The 19,491-nt window shown below is 36.0% G+C and overlaps 1 protein-coding gene across 1 annotated transcript; it reads left to right on the top strand.

Annotated features, from left to right (window-relative positions):
- Positions 1–733: 733 nt before the first annotated feature.
- LOC148210201 (V-type proton ATPase subunit F-like) lies at positions 734–2,532 on the top strand. Its single transcript, XM_088126673.1, has 2 exons — positions 734–1,847; positions 2,039–2,532. The coding sequence occupies exons 1-2, from the start codon at positions 1,740–1,742 to the stop codon at positions 2,201–2,203; spliced, it is 273 nt and encodes a 90-aa protein (XP_087982799.1). The 5' UTR covers positions 734–1,739; the 3' UTR covers positions 2,204–2,532.
- Positions 2,533–19,491: the final 16,959 nt, after the last annotated feature.

The raw sequence follows: 19,491 nt of genomic DNA, 5'->3' as shown, positions 1-19,491 counted from the left end.
TTTATTCTGTGTTTTTGTATCATGTCGATGAGGATTCTTAAGGGCAAAAATAGGTCAGATTTCCTAGTTTTATAATCAAGCCATAAGTCATTTTCCACTTTTTGTTTTGGTTATAAAACTGTGTTCTACTTCTTTTTATTTTGAAACCTAAATTTTTTCATTGCTTTGGAAGTCCTTGTTCTTTTTTTGCCAAAATTTTGCATCTCTCAAAATTTATTTCCCTAGTGAGGACACTGTTCCCTTAAGTTTGGGGGGACAGTGTGTGTCTTTTAGTTTTAAAAAAGAAAATGCTTTTTAGGTTTCGAAAAAGAGTCAGAAAGAAAATGCAAGCAATAAAGAGTCCTATGCAAGAATTTTTTTTTCGAAAAAAGAGTATGAAAAAGAGTTCAAAAGAAGAAAAAAAAAACAAGCCAAAAAAGAGTCTTGAGAGAAAATAAGAGTGGGTGAAAGAAAAGACAAATAAAAGTGAGAGAAAGACAATAGTGGTAAAAACCATGAGCGACAAGAAAACGCACTTATTTTTTCGCGAGTCTCACTATAAATATTCATTTATCTTTAAATGGGGGGCGTTAGCATCTTGGAGGGTAGTAGCCTACATATTAAGGTGACTTCATGAAAACCATTGTTGACATCATTTTATGCCGGGTTGCTACTTGAAGAGATTCTGAGGTTTTGGTTTTTTATCATCATCATCATTCATCAGCGTTATTTTAAATTTTAAAGAACTCAATTTTATTAATTGAAATAGATATAAAAGAGCGAGGCTTTTGTGTTTTTGATCTCTGAGATGGTGTCCTATATGCCAAAAAACTTCATTTCTCCTGTGCTGGAACTTTTTGGAATTGTCATCTTTCCACCTTCAATTGGTGTGTGGACCACCCCTCGGAGATCAACACTCTTTTGTCAACAATATTGTAAAGCTCCTTTAAAAAAGAAAAGAAGATCCTTTGGCCTCAATTTACTAGAGCCTTTTTTTATCCTTTGGTTAGAAAGGAATAATAGAATCTTCAACAACAAAGAGAAGTCTTTTGATCATTTCTTAGATTCTCTATCTTTTGTGGCTCTTTCTCTGTGTAAAATTTTTTCTCCTTTTGCCCATTGGAAGGGATTTGCAGTTTCTTTGGCTAGAGATTTTTGCAGCTTCTTTGGCTAGAGATTTTTGCAGTTTGTTATTAACTGAACTGTCTCATCATTTACATTACACGCCTCTTCCCAGCAGCTGCAATGGCTCAATGGGTGACCAGCCGAGCTCCCCTCCTCACACCCATTCCCTCTTTATTCGGGTGCTGTTTTTGAAACCAGGTTTCTATTTTTAGGGACATAAATGTTGGGTTTGTAAGGATGCAAACAAAGTCCCACATTGGCTGGGGAAGGAAGTGATCTATGGTATATGGACGATGACAATTATGATATCCATTGGTACGAGGCCTTTGGGGTGAAACCAACATTAAATTCAGTGGAAAAAGATGTTATCTTTTACAAACGATGCATCATAACTAGATTACCAGCTAAGCACTGGAATTTAGCTTGCATTATACAAAATCCCCTATAAAAATTCAGTGAACTACAAATGTTATCCTTGTCTTATATATGAGGAGCAGTTAACACAATTTATCAAATTTGGTTCTAAGAACATAGGCCCATTTTAAAAATTGTGCAGTAATAAATCATATTTTTGCAGTAAGGATTGCTGTTTTTGAATATTAATTTTGCAAGTTAAGTGTATTTAAAATGTTCTCATGGATTATTGTACTAATGCCTCAGAGACAACTGTAAAACAAATTGAAGATGCATTTAAAGAGTTCACTACAAGGGAGGATATTGCAATAGTGATGATTAGTCAATACGTAAGTTGTTTCCTGAAATCTCTTTCTTTCAAATGTAAGTTTCATATGATTTGTATTTATTTGTGACTAAAACTCTGGTGTGATAATCTCTTGACCAGTTACAATTTCTTCCCCCATTTTTTTCCTGTTTTTTTGGATGAATGCAAATTTGATGTTGCTGTATATGTTTTTTTTTTCTTTCGAGATTTCAGGTTGCAAATATGATCAGGTTTCTGGTAGATAGCTACAATAAGCCAATCCCTGCAATATTGGAGATTCCCTCCAAGGATCATCCATATGACCCTGCACATGATTCAATTCTTTCGCGAGTAAAGAACCTGTTTTCTGCTGAATCGGTGGCATCTGGGCGACGTTAAACCGATACTGTGTTATGAAGTCATCCACCTTTGTTCAAATATGCTGCATTTATGTTTTGCCATGAGTTTTATGTTGTGATGATTATATTCATATTGATCACCTGAATAAAACTTGAAAGAAACATGGCACTGGAGGAGCTTTGAGTGTCCAAGCACCACACCATGCCATTGTTTTTCTTGTACCGTACATTTGAAACAGCAACTTGAGGCATTTACATCTATCTATGTTCTAATGCCCTCTTGGTGCATGGTTGGCAAAAACCAATTGCCTCCATGATATTCTAGTGTTTAAATCCAATCAATGTCCATTTCATAGATTCCTATTGTTATATTTCATGACTACCACAAATGTGATTTTTAACTGATTCATATTAGTTCAACATGTGAAGGTGGGAATTTGAATCTCTGAACTTTGAGTCAAAGATATAAGACTTAATTAATTGAGCTATACTTAGGTTGGCATTCAACCATAGTTTGGTAGCGATTATAGATTGTACCTTATTACTATCAACTTTGATATTTGAAGATCTTCTGCTCTTTGTTTAGCTAACAAGCAACAACTTCCTCGACATGCTTGTAGAAACCCAACCATGAGCTTTATAAATCCAAGTTCAAACTATTGACTTTCATTTCTTTCTATTTTAAGTAGGAAACTGTTATGTAAACGAATAAGCCATTTTGGTGCACGAAGAAATAGTATTCTTGCTTATTTGGGGTACATTCAATCCTAAAATAGAGGATTTGATTGGGTATCAATGAGCGTCGATGGAGAATCATGTACCATCCGTTCAACACAAGATTCGAAAAATTCCTATAGTACTATAAGGGTTATCTCAGCTATTGGCTTGGGGATAGAAACCGAAGATTGGGTCAAATGTGAATCCAACTAGTTGGTTTATAATAATTCAGGAGGCAGATTTACACATCTTTCACATAGGGTTGGTTTTTGTGTTACCTGTCCACAAAGTAGAGTGTGTTGCCTATGTTACTGATGTGTGGCTACTAAAGCAAATGCAACCTTCATTTTAAAAATGGTCCTCTGGAAGGGCCTTTAGAGAAGTTTTGACCAACACCATATTATGTTTAATAATTTAAAAAACATCAAACCGAACCGAACTGAACCATGGTATATGTATATGAATAAAATCCTACCCCCTTTGTTCTTAATTTCATTCTCTTTAGGCCTTCACTCACGGTGACGAAGCCACAAGTTTTTAGATGAAAATCGAACATCGAACCGTTGTTTGCCCTTAGTTTCTGCTAACTTTGAATCCTCCCTCCATTAATCCAAAGTCAAAGACATTGCAAGCTTGAGATTAAGTAGGATTTAGGACAATTGTATTTGGGGGTCCATATTTAAAAAGTTTGAGTTTGGAGAAGCTGTCTTTTGGTGAGTGCTTACAAATACAACGGATATGGAGTTCAAGATTATAATAACTCTATCAATTTTTTATTATTATTATTATTTTTACCTATAATTGGTTGTTTCAAAATATACTAATTTGTTTCTATTTTTAAATACATTTTTTTTTGTTTCCATTCACCCTCAAATTAAGATTGTGTTTCAGTCATATGACCTGTTTGATAATCTGTTTTTAGTTTTTAGTTTTTCTATTTTCTGTTTTCTGTGTTTAAAAAACAAAAACCATATATGATAACTATTTTTGAAAAATTAAAAATCAAATTTGATAACAAGTTTTAGTTTTCTGCTTTTAAAAAGTAACATAATTGAAAATATATGTTAGAGATGTAAAAATCTATCTAAAATAGAGACGGCAACAGTGTGGGGTAGGAGTCGCGATACATTTATCCATGAAAATTTTTAATTCTCATCTCCAACCTATTCTCTAATTTCGAGAATCGAGGTCTAGGTTTAGAAATCCTCATTTTGGGACGAGAATTTTCACAAGAAAAATTATTGGTTTAATAATTAATTTTAATTATTTTTAGAATTTAAAAAATAAAAAGTAATAAGATATATTATTTATATTATTTAGCTCGAAAATTATTATTTGCTAGTATAAATAATTAGTTTTAAAAATATTTAATATTTATTCATAATTTAGTAAAACAGTTAATAATATATATATTAACTATTTAGAAATAGAATCGGAGATAGGACATGATAGGAAATGCATTATTTGTTCTTAGAGCAAGGCCTCGACCCTACGAGAAATTTTGTCGGTCTCTAATGTAGACACATGAAAATAAAAGTTTAGATAGATAAAAAAAACCTTTTGAAAAGGAAATTTCAGATAGAGTAAATTTAGAGAATTAGAGAAAAGTTAGAAAAGAAATTAGTGAGAGAGAAGTTAAAATCAAAAATAAAAAATTTTAGAGAGAGTAAAGTTGAGAATAAAAGACGTATTAAAGAAAGAAAAAAATTATAAAGAGAAAAATTATAGTGAGAATAAAATTTGGACAAGAAAAAGTTCAAAATATATTTGTTTCATAAAATAAATGAATAAAAAGAAAAATAAAAGTTATAAATGAAAGAAAATTGTATGAAAAAACATTTAGATAAGATATATTTCGTAGAGAAAGAAAAGTTATAAAATATGAAATTTGAGAACGAGAAATGTTGGGATAAATATCAAAAGATGTAGAGAGAGAAAAAAAGAGCGATATGTTAGAACAAAAGGAAAGAAATATATAAATGAAAATTTGAGAGAGAGAGAAATATTTGAGAGATGCAAATTTTAGGGAGAGAATGATAAATTTTTTAGAGAGAGAAATTTAGGTAGAAAAATATTTTAGATCCAGAAAAAAAATTATTAGAGATAAATATATCAAAGAAAAAAGAGTTGAACAGTAAAAGAAAAAAAAATGAGATTTTTGAAAAATAGAAACCTGTTTTTAAAAGCTTTTTTTTTTTGAAATTTACTCAGCAGGATTTAAAAAATGATTTTAAAAAACAAAAAACAAAAAATTCAATTGGTTATCCAACCTGGTTTTCAAAAATTAAAAACAAAAAAAAACAGAAAACAAAATGGTTATCAAACGGACCCTGAACTAATTTACAATTTAGACTGCATGGTTGGTGACATGGTGTAGTTAAGTTCTGTCTATGGGAAAGGGTCCTAATTTACAATTTAGGCCGCATGGTTGGTGACATGGTGTAGTTAAGTTCTGCCTATGGAAAAGAGTTTTCGTTTTTTACTACAACATGCTTTTATGCAGGGTGGTTTTTTGGTTAGAGATAAATGAGTTAACTAGTTCAGTTGTATTTAGGTTGGCGTGTGATGAAAATAGTTACCTAACTATGCTGGTAGTTGATGCCGACACAAAAAAACTTTTTGGATTTTTAATTTTTAATTTTTAATTTTTTGGAGTTGAAACGAATTGGAGGTATGAAAGTTTAACCTCCGACCTCAAAGAAGGAGCAGATAATATCAACAATTGAACTACGCTCATATTTTACAAACTATTTGGAAAATTAATGATGTACCAAAATCCTAGTTTACGCAAGCCTGAGAAAGAATCATAGGTGCTACCATTTCGGGATTTCATAAATTTCCTTTTAGTTCAATAGTAAAGATAGAGAATAACCAAATTTTTTAAAAATCAAATATTTCAAGACAAAGAATAAGCCCAAAAGGAAACAATAATAGTCTTGAATTTGGGGGAGAGCTTTCAAATTAGAAGCAAAAAGAAAACAAATATAAAAAATAAAATAAAATAATTAAATAAAGTACACTAACAAGGAACTTGTTCATAAATAATATAATGAAAGGAAGATAGGAGTTTGTCGCTGGGTAAAAACTATAAATACAATATAGAATTGATAATTAATGTAATGTATTGTTGAATGATAAATTTCAGCAGAATTGCCATTTAGTTAATGCCAAAACTACACATTGTTAAATTTGGGGACCAATTACAATTTTACACATGTTTTCAAATTAATTGAAAAATATATGAAAGTGGCAAATAAGATAAGAGTTTTTATCCATAGTTGAGTCAATTTGTACGCAATATTGCATAAAGGGGTATTATGTTAATTATTTACAAAACTAGATTTCCATATTTGAATTAGAAAATTCTCAAAAAATTCCCATAATTAATACCTATTAATTTAATGTCACTAATTTTGTATTTAAAATTTTTTTTTTTGCAAAGGTAAATATATAAAACAAAAAAAAAAATGAGGATCTCATAGCTTGAGATCAAGGCACAACACCCAAAGGGTAAACACAAGTGATGTGAACCAAGGAAGCACTATTGTCATGCCTCAAGGACCCATAACGAGATCAAGAGCCAAGAAGCTACAAAAAGCTTTACTTTCTCATGTTCAATACTTGGTGAGCTCGGCTAAGGATGATCAAGAGAGAGATGAAATTTTTCAAGTCAATATCTTCCAAGTAGAGCTTAAGAGAGGCGTTGCATTAAATGAACTCTAAGTTCATTTAAAGGAGTTGAAGTTGAGGTGGAGTTTAACTCAAGTTGCCTTCAATAAAGCCAAGTTCAATTCAAGGAATTCAAGTTGCATTCAATGAACTTAAGTGCATCTCAAGCTTCATTTATTGCAAGTCATCAATCAATTAATGGAACTACACTTCAAACTACTTCAAGTGAAGCTTCATTTACAATTGGGAGGTTACAAAGACTTTGAAGGGTGACCAAGATTTCAATTCTCGGATTTAAACCTCTTTTTGTTATATTTTCAGTTTTAAACATTTCATTTATGTGTTTTAAGTTACATTTTAGCTAATGAATGTCATGGCCATCATGTAATTGTGAGTTACAACATTTCAAATGCCTTTAAGTTACTCTTAGGGTTGTTTTGGAGGCTATAAATAGCCTAGCTTGTTTTCTTTGAAAGACAGATTTGATGATTGAATGAAAGTTGCTATTTTGCTTTAAAAGCCTAGAGCTTGTTTTTCTTTGCAATTCTTGAGTGTTAGATTTGCATGCTAGAGTCATTCAAGTAGCATTGATCAAGCTATCTTGTGGAGTGGTTCGAATCTTGAGTTTAGAAACAAGTTTTCTCTACTCTTGATATTGATCATCAAGGTAAATCTGTTCTAACTTCTTCCTTGGGTTGACATCATTTTGATTTGAAGGTTTTAGCATTTGTGATCTAGGGCTTTGCATAACCATAAGGGTTCTTAGATCCAATTGGCTATTGTTTTCTTATCAATAAGACAAGGAGAAAGAAAAGTAAATCAGGAACACAAATCCCAGACCGAGATAATCATAGGATCATAACTATAGCAGCTCCCAAGCCAGGTAGTACAACGATAATAGACCTCAGCTTTCAAGGAGCGCAAGAGGACAGAAGGCGACCGATCCACCCCATCCGTATGAACTCTAGCATTACGCTCCCTCCAAATAAAAGAAATAGTCGAAGTCCAAGCAAGCTTAATAGACTAATATGAAATCCGGTGAGAAGAACCAGCCCAATCAATCATGACAGACCAGACCTCCCAACTAAAGGGGCACTAAAAGAATATATGATCTTGGGACTCCATGCCAGCACAAAACACACAGGAAGCAAGGACAAAAGAGTCCCAACGACATAAGCGATCTCTCGTAGCAAAGTGATCACACACTGCCAACCAAGCAATGAAAGAATGCTTCGAAATATTCCCACTGAACTAAATGAAAGAAAACAAAGGAACAGGAGGTTGAGCTGGCCGAAACACACCCCACGCACTCGACACCGAGAAGAGACCTGATAGCCCCGGAATCCAAATGGCACAAAAACTTGCACAGATGAAATCTTAGAGAGCTGTCGAAGATCAGTCGACCCCCAAGACCTATGCCACGAACCATTACGAAATAGAAAATAATAAACCTTTGCCCAGGACGAGCTTGCAACATCATAGATAATCCGATCACTAAACCTCGGATAAATTGGGCCCCAGAAGCTAAGTATCATGCCACACAAAATAACGCTGACCATCCCCAATAGCAAACCGAACCAGAAGCCGAAAAGCATCCCAAACAGAAAGAATATCCGGCCAACACAATAAGAACCGAGACGAAGTATAAACGGTCCAAATACAATCCCCCCGAAGAATATAAGCCTCCACCTAAGCAACCTAAAGAGAGTCAACCCGCTTAATGAGAAGCCAGAGCAACTTCATTATAGCGACAGAATTCCTAGAGTCCAAGTGACACACACCAAAACCACCCTCCCGCAAAGGAATACACACCTCAGACCAAGCCACCTTAGACCCCGACCACCCGCTCTCTCTCGGGCCTCTCCCATAGGAAAGAATGCAAAATCTTTTCAACTGTTGGGTGTGTTGCCCTAAACTCGTAGTTTGTATTTACGTAAAAACAAATTTATATTCAATCAATTTGTTGTTGAATTCATAACATTGCACTGTCCAAATCCAATAAACTAAACATCCAAGGTTATTATCATGTAACAGGGATACTGAGTATATATTTGATATACCATCGATATAAAAGTGGATAATGTCTTGGGAATAACCTAAAAGGGTCTATAGTATATGGATAAGGCTGGGTAGCTTATCTTGGCAATACTATGGATACGACCCGCTTTGTAAATGTTACAGACAACCCGATCTAAGTCGTTCGTGTGGAGACATGCGAGTGGGGGAATCCTATACAATGAGTTTGTATAAGACTGGACCACAAAATAGCCAATCTTTAGATGTAACGCCATTGACTAACAAATTGCTATTTCATAAGATGACCAGTCAACTCATTCTTAATCTTGAGTAAGTTATGGACTCCTGCCTGTGAGGGCTCGTCCTTTGATCTTTATGGGTGAGAGTGGCCCGAGTCGCTGACTCAACATTCCTACCATTTTGGGGACGAGACCGAGTGGGGAGCTGGGAACATAACTTCACAAGATGGAATTCACTCCTCCCCAACTTTAGGAGAGTAGATGAACATTCTCTTAAATGCTGACTCCAAGACTTGAACAAGAGGCCCACCCTCTCACTGGCCCGAGAGGGACTTCTAGTTGTTGGTCGGACCATAATCGGGTTGTTCATTAGAGGAGTAGTGATATTTATGGAGTAAGATGTAACTCAGGGGTAAAACGGTAATTTGACCCAACTTGAGTTACGAGCACTCGTGAAGGATTGACTTGCCATTAATGATCGTATATCCGTGGACACGAAAATATTCTGCAGTGAGAAGAGTGCAGTGTTGGGTCTTTAGTGGAGTGACTTGCAGTTAATGAATGTTGATTAACTCGGTTAATGAGTTTGACCGATTAATCTCGCATCGTTGGAGCTTCTGATCTGTAGGTCCATTAGGTCCCCTTACTAGCTCACAATGGGTAAAACGAGGATTAAGTTTTTTGGAAGAATAAGCTGCAACCGGCAGTAAAAGAAAACACCTGAGCCGACCAAATCCGAACACGAAAGACAATCCGTTCAAGCAAAGGTTGACAATCACGATGAGAAAGCCAGCACAAAAGGAGCGAAACCCCGAGATAATGCACAAGAAACGAACCCACCGAAAAGCCTAAGAAAGCTGCCAACCGCTCCACATTTACATCACGAAGACTCGCCCCAAAAAACGAGCTCTTCCGAGTATTCGCAACAAGACCCGCCATCTCTCCAAAAGGGGCCAGAACATTCTTAAAAGGATAAAGAACTAAGATTCCCATCCGAGAAAATCACCAGGTCATTTTCAAAATATAAATGAGTCAGATTAACCCGATCACACTTTTGATGAAACTGAAAACCCGACGTGGCCTATTCAGCATCCGAGACAACACTTCCGTGGCCAGGACCAAAAGATACAAGGACAGAGAATCCCTTTGACGCAACTTGTGACGACCAGGAAACTACTCCTCAAGCACACCATTCAAAGAGACTGAGAACATGGGAGAGGTAATACAAGCTAGAATCCAATTCACAAACCGGGCCGGAGTCCCAATAGCCAACAAAAGGCCAACAAGAAAATCCCAGTGAACAGAATCATATGCCTTTTGAAGATCCACCTTTAGCATACACCGAGGAACTCCACTATTTTGATGATAATCACCCACAAGATCTTAACACAGCAAAATATTGTCCACGATATGACGCCCTAGCACAAACGTAGACTTATTCTGGCTAATAAAACTAGGGAGCCAAACCTTCAAACGATTAGCCAGTAACTTCGTAATGTAGTTATAAAGTACATTACAGTAGGAGATAGGACGTAAATCCCATAAACTCAAAGCATTAGGAGCCTTAGGAATAAGTTTGATATGTTGGGTGTGTTGCCCTAAACTCGTAGTTTGTATTTTGTAAAAACAAATGTCTATTTAATAAAGTTTTATTCAATAAATTTGTTGTTGAATTCATGGCATTGCATTGTCCAAAATCCAATAAACTAAACATCCAAGGTTATTTATGATGTAATCGGGACAATATATATACTGGGTATATAGTTGATATACGGGGTATATATTTGATATACCCCTGATATATGAATGGATAATGTCCCGTTAATAACCTAAAGGGTCTATAGTATATGGATAAGGCTGGGTACCTTATACTGGCAACACTATGGATACGGCCCACTCTGTAAAGGTTACAGACGACTCGATCCAGGTCGTTCGTGTGGAGACATGCGAGTGAGGGTATCCTATACAATAAGTTTGTATAAGACCGGACCACGAAATAGGCAATCTTTAGATGTAACACCGTTAACTAATAGGTTGATATTTCTTAGGATGACCAGGCAACTCATTCTCAATCCTGAGTGAGTTATGGACTCCTGCCCGTGAGAACTCGTCCTTTGATCTGTATGGGTGAGAGTGGCTCGAGTCGCCGACTCAACATTCCTACCATTTTGCGGACGAGACCGAGTGGGGAGCTGGGAACATAACTTCACAAGATGGAATTCACTCCTCCCCGACTTTAGGGGAGTAGATGAGTGTTCCCTTAAATGCTGACTCCGGGACTTGAACAAGGGGCCCCACCCTCTCATTGGCCGAGAGGGACTTCCGGTTATTGGTTGGACCATAACCGGGTTGTTCATTAGAGGAGCAGTGGTGTTTAAGGAGTAAGATGTAACTCAGGGGTAAAACGGTAATTTGACCCAACTTGAGTTATGAACACTCGTGAAGGATTGTCTCGTCATTAATGGTTGTATATCCATGGACACGAAAACATTACGCAGTGAGAAGAGTGCAACTACGGGTCTTTAGTGGAATGACCCGTAGTTAACGAATCTAGATTAACTCGGTCAATGAGTTTGACCGATTAATCTTGCATCGTTGGAGCTTCGGATCTGTAGGTCCATTAGGTCCCCTTGCTCTCATAATGGGTAAAACGATGATCAAGTTTTTGGAAGAATTTGAATTGTTCAAATTACTTAAGGGATTATATGTATATTGATACATTATAATATATAGTTAATTATAAATTATAACTATATATTATGAGAGAAATTATTTCAATGAGATTCAAATAAAATTAATATGAATAACATTCCTATTAAAACTATAGGTTAAAAATAATGTGCATAAGATGTACATTAGAACTATAGGTTATACGAGAGAAATGTTATAGAATATGATTCTATTTTTGTGATAAATAATTAAGTGTTAATTATTTATTTGATATATATATATATTAATTATTAATTGGATTAATAATTAATAATTATTTATTAATTAATATGATTAATTAATAAATTAATTTTATATTTTAATTATTATATATATATATATTATTAATATTATTAATATTAATAATATTAAACTCCCCTGCAAAATTGCAGGGGAGTGGGAGGTTAGTGTGACGTGGGGTGTCACTGCTTTTGTTTTTTGCAATTCTGTAAAAATACAGAACAGAACAGAAGAAGCTCTCCTAAGTTTTTTTGCTCTCTCGATCAAGCTCTTTCTCTCGGTTTTTTTCCGTCTCGTTATAAAGGATTGCTCCCACCAGCACGATCCTAAGACCCAAGAGGATAGCGAGGAGGACATAGTGGTGGTGTTCGAGGGAAACTCGTTGAAAAAACGTTCTTCAAAGGTAAAGTTTCTTCTGTATTTTCCTTCTTTGTAATTCGATTTTGTATCCCGAAAATCAGCAACGAAAATCCGTTTCCGCTCCGGGATTCACATCCCTTCATGATAGACGTTGCATTCACATCAAAAGGCAAAAACGAAGTGTAAAAAAAGTGCAACATAGCCCGGTAGAAATCATCCCTCACAACACTCCAAATCGATTTAAAAAAACCCACTGAAAACCCATCAAGGCCAGGAGCCTTCCAACTACCATCCAAGCAATCACTGAAGGTCTGTAACCCGTTGGCCCACAACATCGGTCAACAAAGTTAACTCATTCTGAACAACCCTGCCTCGAACACTCTGATGGAAGAAAGCAGAATTCTGGTCACCTAGAGAAAGCCACTAGACCCGAGACTTCTAATGAAGCGACACCTCCTCTTTCGCAGCCCAAGCCCAGAACTCCTTCACTGCCAACCTATTCTCCTCCTAAGCAGAAACAGACAAAGGATCACACAACAACAACGTATGGGTAGCTCTCATCCAAGACGAACCTCATGGGTATGATTTCGTACTAGTTTTGTTTTAATGTTTTACCTCTATATACTCGTCCTTTTCATTTTTAAACAACTCTATATTCTTAATGTTTATGTATCTCATGTTTTATATACGTATAACAAACAATATGAATAGTCAACTTATTTAAATGCATGATATTATACGTATACCCATCATAAATGTTATAAAGTACATACCCCATTTCATCCTCATACCTATTTAAAACGGTATTGTTAATATATACCACTTATTGCTATACACAAAACTATAGAGTTATGCCATTCAATATTCTACTTAGGTAAAAAAAAGTATTATAAACATATACCTGTACTTTACATTATAATATACATACCAGGTGTTGCTAAAATACTTTAGGTTATGGTATATATACATATCTATAATAATAATTACTTTATCAAAATATAAATCTCAAATTATTTTGGTATAAATGTCAAATAAGTACCACTTCTATACCCGTGTGCATGCTTCACAGTGGTATTTGGAACAACAATGATAATTACGTGGATTATAAAGTCTAAGAACTAATGTTTTATCCGAGAATGTCTTTCGTCAATTCGATTGAAGAGGTCAAGCAACAATTAGGAATATTGGGTAATTCTGATTCTCTTGATGTGTTTGAATGCGTAGGATCTACCCATTTCGTTAAGAAGGACGTTAAAATATTAGATGATTGGGATGTGCTATGGTTGTACAACATCATTGCTAATGGTGTTGTCCAATGTTGTTCGTTAGTCATTGATGGCACAAATTGTCTTTCTAACATATTGGATCATATAACTCTTATTCCTTCAAATTCAATGGACATTGGTATAAACTTAGTTGGTCAATTTCATAACTCAATTGATGTTGCGAATATTTCTTTGGATTTCCACATTGATGTGAACGACAAGTTTCGTGGAAAGCATAATTTACAGAGTGCGTTGCGTTCTATTGCTATGAGGGATAATTTTCAATTTAAGGCTGTGAAATTGAGTCGTAAATTATTGATACTACACTACTTTGTTGACAACTGCCAAGAGTTCCAGAAAGTGAAATTTGGATCGTTAATAAGTTTGTTCAAGAGCATACACCTGCAGCCCCAAGGACCTAGCTGCACCACCGTCTCCTTGTAAAGCATCAAGGAGGTCACCCAACTAAAGATTGCTCTAAGACAAGCACGCTTAACTTTGGAGTTTTTACGATTGAGTTATCGAAAAAGAAGGTGCACCTTGTTAGTATAGGTAGTGACTATCAATTTTTTTAATCATTTATTGATCATCCTTCCATGATCTTAGGATCTCTCTCATTCAGATGTGGTATCGGTTCATTCATGTACCATCTCCTATCTACTTGAGCAGCATATGCCCACCAGATTCCGCCTTAGTTTGTCCCCGAACCATATTGTATTGGAAGAGGTTTCACTCTGATACAATTTGTAACGCCCCAAGCCCATGATTTGGACAAGGCCTTGGCATTCCCCTACATCCCCTACGACCTGACTATGCGATCGTCTAGTTTTAAGCTACTTAGAAGAGCGTAGACTATCCCTACAGACCAACACGAGACCTTCCAACATGCTTTATCCTCACTCACATGCTTCCTAGTAAAGCAACGAAGAGGCTATCCAACTGAAAATTATTCCAAGTCAAGCACGCTTAACTTTAGAGTTCTTATGATTGAGTTACCGAAAAGGAAGGTGCACCTTGTTAGTATAGGTAGTGACTATTAATTATTTTAAGACCGTCTTGATTATTCTTCCATGATCTCAAGATTCCTCTCATTCGAATGTGGTATCGGTTCATTCATGTACCCCTCCTATCTACTCAGGCATCACAATACATGTTCTCTTGAATTAGGTTCTTAATAATCACAAGAAAGCAACATTTTCTATTATTAAGGAATGTATTAAAGGCAAGATTGGCATAGTTGACAACGAATTGATGAGTGTAAAAGATGTTATTTCACATTTACGTTTGGAACTTGGGCTTACTATCAACTATCACAAAGTCTGGCGTGTTAGAGAATCTGCAATAAATGAGATAAGAGGATCACAAGAAGATTCTTATTCGTTAATTTTATCTTTTTCACATATGTTGAAGGAGAAGAATCCATGTATAAAAATGTTCATTTATTGTTGTTGATTTTATATCATATACAATATAAATTTATAACCTAGTGTACATGTTTGTTATAGGTTGAATGTATAATTTTCAAGTTGATATCAAACAACTCTTCACGTATGCCTTGTGTAGTAGACTCTAATAGTCGCATATTATATGCAAAATTCTCAACATTGTATGCTTTGGCAAATGGAAAGCATAAATGATCGATCAACTTGTTTTTGTACTTTTAACTTCAAATTATTGTAAAGGTGGAACGCGCATATGTAGTGGTAAGTGTTAGAAAGCACATTTTCAACCGATTCAACTATACTAGTGTGTCTATTAGAAACAATGACAATGTCTTCATGATGACCTATACATTGTTTTAGTTTTTCGAAGAACCACTTTCACAAAGCATCGTTCTCTGAATCAACAATACAAAATATCAAAGGAAATTTTGATTATTTGCATCTAATGTTCATGCAGATAATAGAGCGTCAGCATACTTATTCTTCATGGATGCTCCATCAAATGAGACAACAGGTCGACAACGTTTCCATCCAGCAATAGCTATGTTTGTATTGTTGTGATTATTTGGGTAAATATGTGCAAGATAGTGAAGTTGTGTGTCTGGATGGGTTCAAAGGAGTTCGAAATTGATTGAAAATTAGAAAAGTAAGCTTTTCCTCCTTAATTTGATGATTTGACATAAGTTCCTACTTATTTCTCCTATTTTGATTCCTATGTGCAGGAAACAAAGTTAAAAGACTGAATCGACAGGAGCGCAGCGGATCTAGAGGAGAAGTGTAGGAGCATCATCGTGTCAAAGCATATAAAGTTGGAGCAGCCGGATGCGGTAGCATGTGATCACAGTGCAGTAACTAACCCACAAGGGAAATTTTACCATGCTTGTACAAGGACCAGCTGGGGCCCTAAAATTATGACCCAATATAAAAGGGAAAGGGTACCCCAACTAACACACACAGATTCCAAGAGAGAAACATTCCTTCCATGGCGCTGAAGACAAGAGGAGAGTCACCCATTTTTGGCGAGGAAGCTAACGACAGGGGTTGAAGCTACTGGTGTCGTGTTTACTGGCAACCATTTAGAACTTGCCTTGGTTTCATCTTAAAATGGGTTTCTTCTTTTACTTACTCATTGTATTTCTTCCCTCTCCCATGAACTGAACCTCATTTTTGGGGGAGATTATATGCTGTAATTCATGAACAGTAATACTTTAGTCGATTTTGCATGCTATTAAATAGAGCTGAGATAAAATTTTCATCTTACTGATCTTTGCTGGCCACTTATATTAGTTTGCTACCTCTTGTATGATTTGGAAGGTTATATTGGTAGCGTGAATAGCTATATTTGTGGATTACTTACTTTTCTTTAGTAGGTCCGTGGATACTTAGGAATGAGGTCCCCTAATCATGCTTAGAACTTGTTTGTATTGTTTGGGTATTTAATAATGGAAGTTGTAGATATGCATGTTTTGGTGTCTCGAAAGAAAACCACGTCGAGTTGAGCAACAGTCGCAAAATTATGCTAGATTATAGGCTGAGAGGGAGTGAAGATTAAGGAGTCTCCCCCGTCTTAAGCCATCTTTGTTTTCCATTATTTCATCTTGTGTGCTAAAACTCTTCTTGCCTATTATCTGTAGGCTACATGTGTCTTTTGGAATCACTTTTACGCATTTTTATGTTTAATCGTTTACAGTTAGCGGCACAAAACTTGTTATTGTCTTACTTTTGTTTAATTGATATTCTTGAGCACAAGCTTGAAATTCTACGCTAAGTCCCTGTTGATTCGACCTTTTTTGTACTACAACTAATGAATATAATGTACACTAGCACTTGCATTCACCTCGGGGTGTGAGCATACGATAAGTTTTTGGCGCCGTTGTTGGGGACTTTGTTGTTTTAATTTAAGTAAAATTGTTTTAGAATACGAAGCTGAAAGATTTTTCCCTTTCTTGTATTTTCGCGTTGGTTGTAGGTGCATGAACGACTTTGAAAGCTTGGAGTAAATAATCGATCAGGAAATAGAGCGAACCTTTCATTGAAGACGAAACGAACATCAAAGGAATCAAGCTACAACAAACATGAATCCACCTAACCCACTGAATCCACCAATTCCACCGAATGTAAGAATATATGAAATAGTATATGGGAATCATGTTGCTATTGTCCTTGAAGCAGCCGCACACCCTCTCAATTTCGAACTATTAGCAGATGATACAGACAAGGAGATCAGAGCATATGCGGCTTCAACATTATACAATTTTAATCCAGTTATCACGAAGCCTGAAATTGAAGCGCCCAGATTTAAGCTGAAGCCAGTGATGTTTAAGATGTTGCAAATAGTGGGGCTATTCCATGGTTATGCCTCTGAGGACCTACACTCACATCTGAAATTCTCTATAAGAGTTTGTGACTCGTTCAAGGTTGAAAGATGTAGTAAAGAGGTGTTGTGACTCAAGTTATTTCCCTACTCGCTCAGAGATGAAGCACAAACATGGTTAGAATCTCTACCTTCTGATTGAATCACAAATTGGAACGATATGGCTGAGAAATTTTTGATGAGATACTTCCCACCAAGCAAGAATGCTAAATATTGAAGTGAAATTAATCCTTTTCAACAGTTTGCTAGGGAGTCTGTCAGTGAGTTATGGGAGCGATTTAAGAGGTTGTTGCAGTAGTGCCTCCATCATGGCATTCCAAGATGCATCCAGATTGAGACTTACTATAATGGGTTAAATGATGCCACTAGGCTAGTCGTTGATCCATCAGTTAATGGAGCGTTACTAGTCAAACCATATGCGGAAGCAATTTGATATTTTGGAACAAATATCGTCAAATAATCACTAGTGGTCTGATCCGCGAGCTATTAAAGGAAAAGGTGCAAAAGGATTGAACGATGTTGACTCATTTTTAGAGCTAAACTCAAAAATAGAGAATCTAATGGATTTGGTAATGAGAAGCATGACACAGCAAAGTGTAGTGGGACTATCTGATGCTAAGGCAAATGTGTGCCACATTCAAGGGATTTATTGCTCCTATTGCGAAGGGAGATCACCATTTTAATGATTGTCCTGACAATCTAACATTGGTTTACTACCTGGGGAATTCACAGAACAACCGGAATAACTCATATTCCAATACATTAACCTAGGATGGAGAAATCATCCAAACTTCAGCTAGGTGGAAACAATGCTAAAATATCAAATGCTGTAGCATATCAGCAGAAGGGAAACTACTCACCTGGTTTCGCAATTCAAAGTCAGCTAGCAGTTTAAGGGCAATCAAAGGGAACATCCATTTCCCTCGAGAGCATGTTTAAAGCATACATGGTAAAGAACGATGCTTCAGTGCAGAGTCAGGCCGCATCTTTGCATAACTTAGAAATTCAAATGGGACAATTAGCCACATATCTGAATAATAGATCAGATGGAGCATTGTCGAGCGATATAGAATTCTCAGAGAGAGATGACAAGGAGCAGTGTAAAGCCCTCACATTGTGAAGTGCGAAGGCATTGCCCCCTGATTACGCTTGTTTACATGCGTAAAAATAAGGTTTTAGATGATGTTTTTACTATGTTTTAACTTTGTTTCGGACTTTTTCTCGGTCGTTTGAGTTCCAATTCATGCAAAATTCATATACGATGGTTTGTGGTTGGCTTATATTGTATTTATGACATTTTAGGACCATTGGGGAGTGGAAATTAATCAAAAGAAGCAAAAAGACGGAAAAATACCTCAGGAGGCGCCAGACGCCTGGGAAGGCTGCAGAAAACAGTTTTTCTTCCAACTTTGCCCTTAATGAAACGCGTCTTCCAATGCGTTTTGGTGGTTCCAACCGATGCATACGTGTAGAAGAAGTGTTCCACTATCAGTTTGAGCACGATTTAGTCAGTCAAAGGAGTTGGAAATGGGTGATTCACCATCTTTTTAGGACCTACCTAACCAATTCTGCACAGCTATAAATTCCAGCAACTTCTCCACCAAAATCATCAAGCCTTGCTTCCTTCTCTTGATCATTTTTAGTGTTTCTTTGTTGCTTTCTAAATACTTTTGAGTTGCTTTCATTAGTTGCTTTTGGTTTTTAAATCCCGAGCACTTTACATTCCTTTATTGAGCTTTGTTTTGTTTCCATTTGTACTTAGTTATTTTTTACTTATTCAAATATATAAAAATCCAGCACTTTGCTTATCTTCCCTTTGCCTTTACTTTATTTTTAGTTAAGAGAGTTGTGTTTTTGGAGGAAAGAGCACGTGACACTCCCCCTTGCTTGAAAGAGAAGGGCGAAGCTCTCAATCCCGAGAAAAACTCTCCGTTAGTTAACTTTTGTTTTTCACACATGCATTCCAATTTCAACCATTTTGCTTGCTGTATTTTCTTCAATATGTCTTTCTAAATTCCCGTCTCTAGCCCGGTTATGGATAGTTAGCCTTTTATTTCTAAAAAGGGTTGCTAAGAAGTAGTGTTTTTGCTTTCCACTCATTGCTCAACATGTTTTACCAAAAAGTTAGGATTTAGAGAAGGCCACTGTAAGTCTTAACAAGTCAATACTGAAAAGGTTGCTTATTTGCATTGTTGAGTGGTTAAACCGAGGAGAGGAGCGCCTTAGACATAAGGGTTCCACTTAAGTAGCCTAGACATAGGACCTTAACCCGAGGTTGCGACTATTTCCATCCTAAA

Source organism: Momordica charantia (genome assembly GCF_013281855.1).
Source record: "Momordica charantia cultivar OHB3-1 chromosome 7 unlocalized genomic scaffold, Mcharantia_2.0 BLBB01000007.1, whole genome shotgun sequence".
Lineage (NCBI taxonomy): Eukaryota > Viridiplantae > Streptophyta > Magnoliopsida > Cucurbitales > Cucurbitaceae > Momordica > Momordica charantia.
The sequence above is the reverse complement of the archived record's forward strand: the minus strand, read 5'-3'. Positions and strand labels throughout refer to the sequence as shown.

What these genes read in the sequence shown, in the direction of transcription:
- LOC148210201 (XM_088126673.1), top strand. Translation starts at nt 1,740, where the DNA reads ATGGATTATTGTACTAATGCCTCAGAGACAACTGTAAAACAAATTGAA. An exon ending in TAGTGATGATTAGTCAATAC is followed by an intron (nt 1,848 to 2,038) that starts GTAAGTTGTTTC and finishes TCGAGATTTCAG; the next exon opens with GTTGCAAATATGATCAGGTT.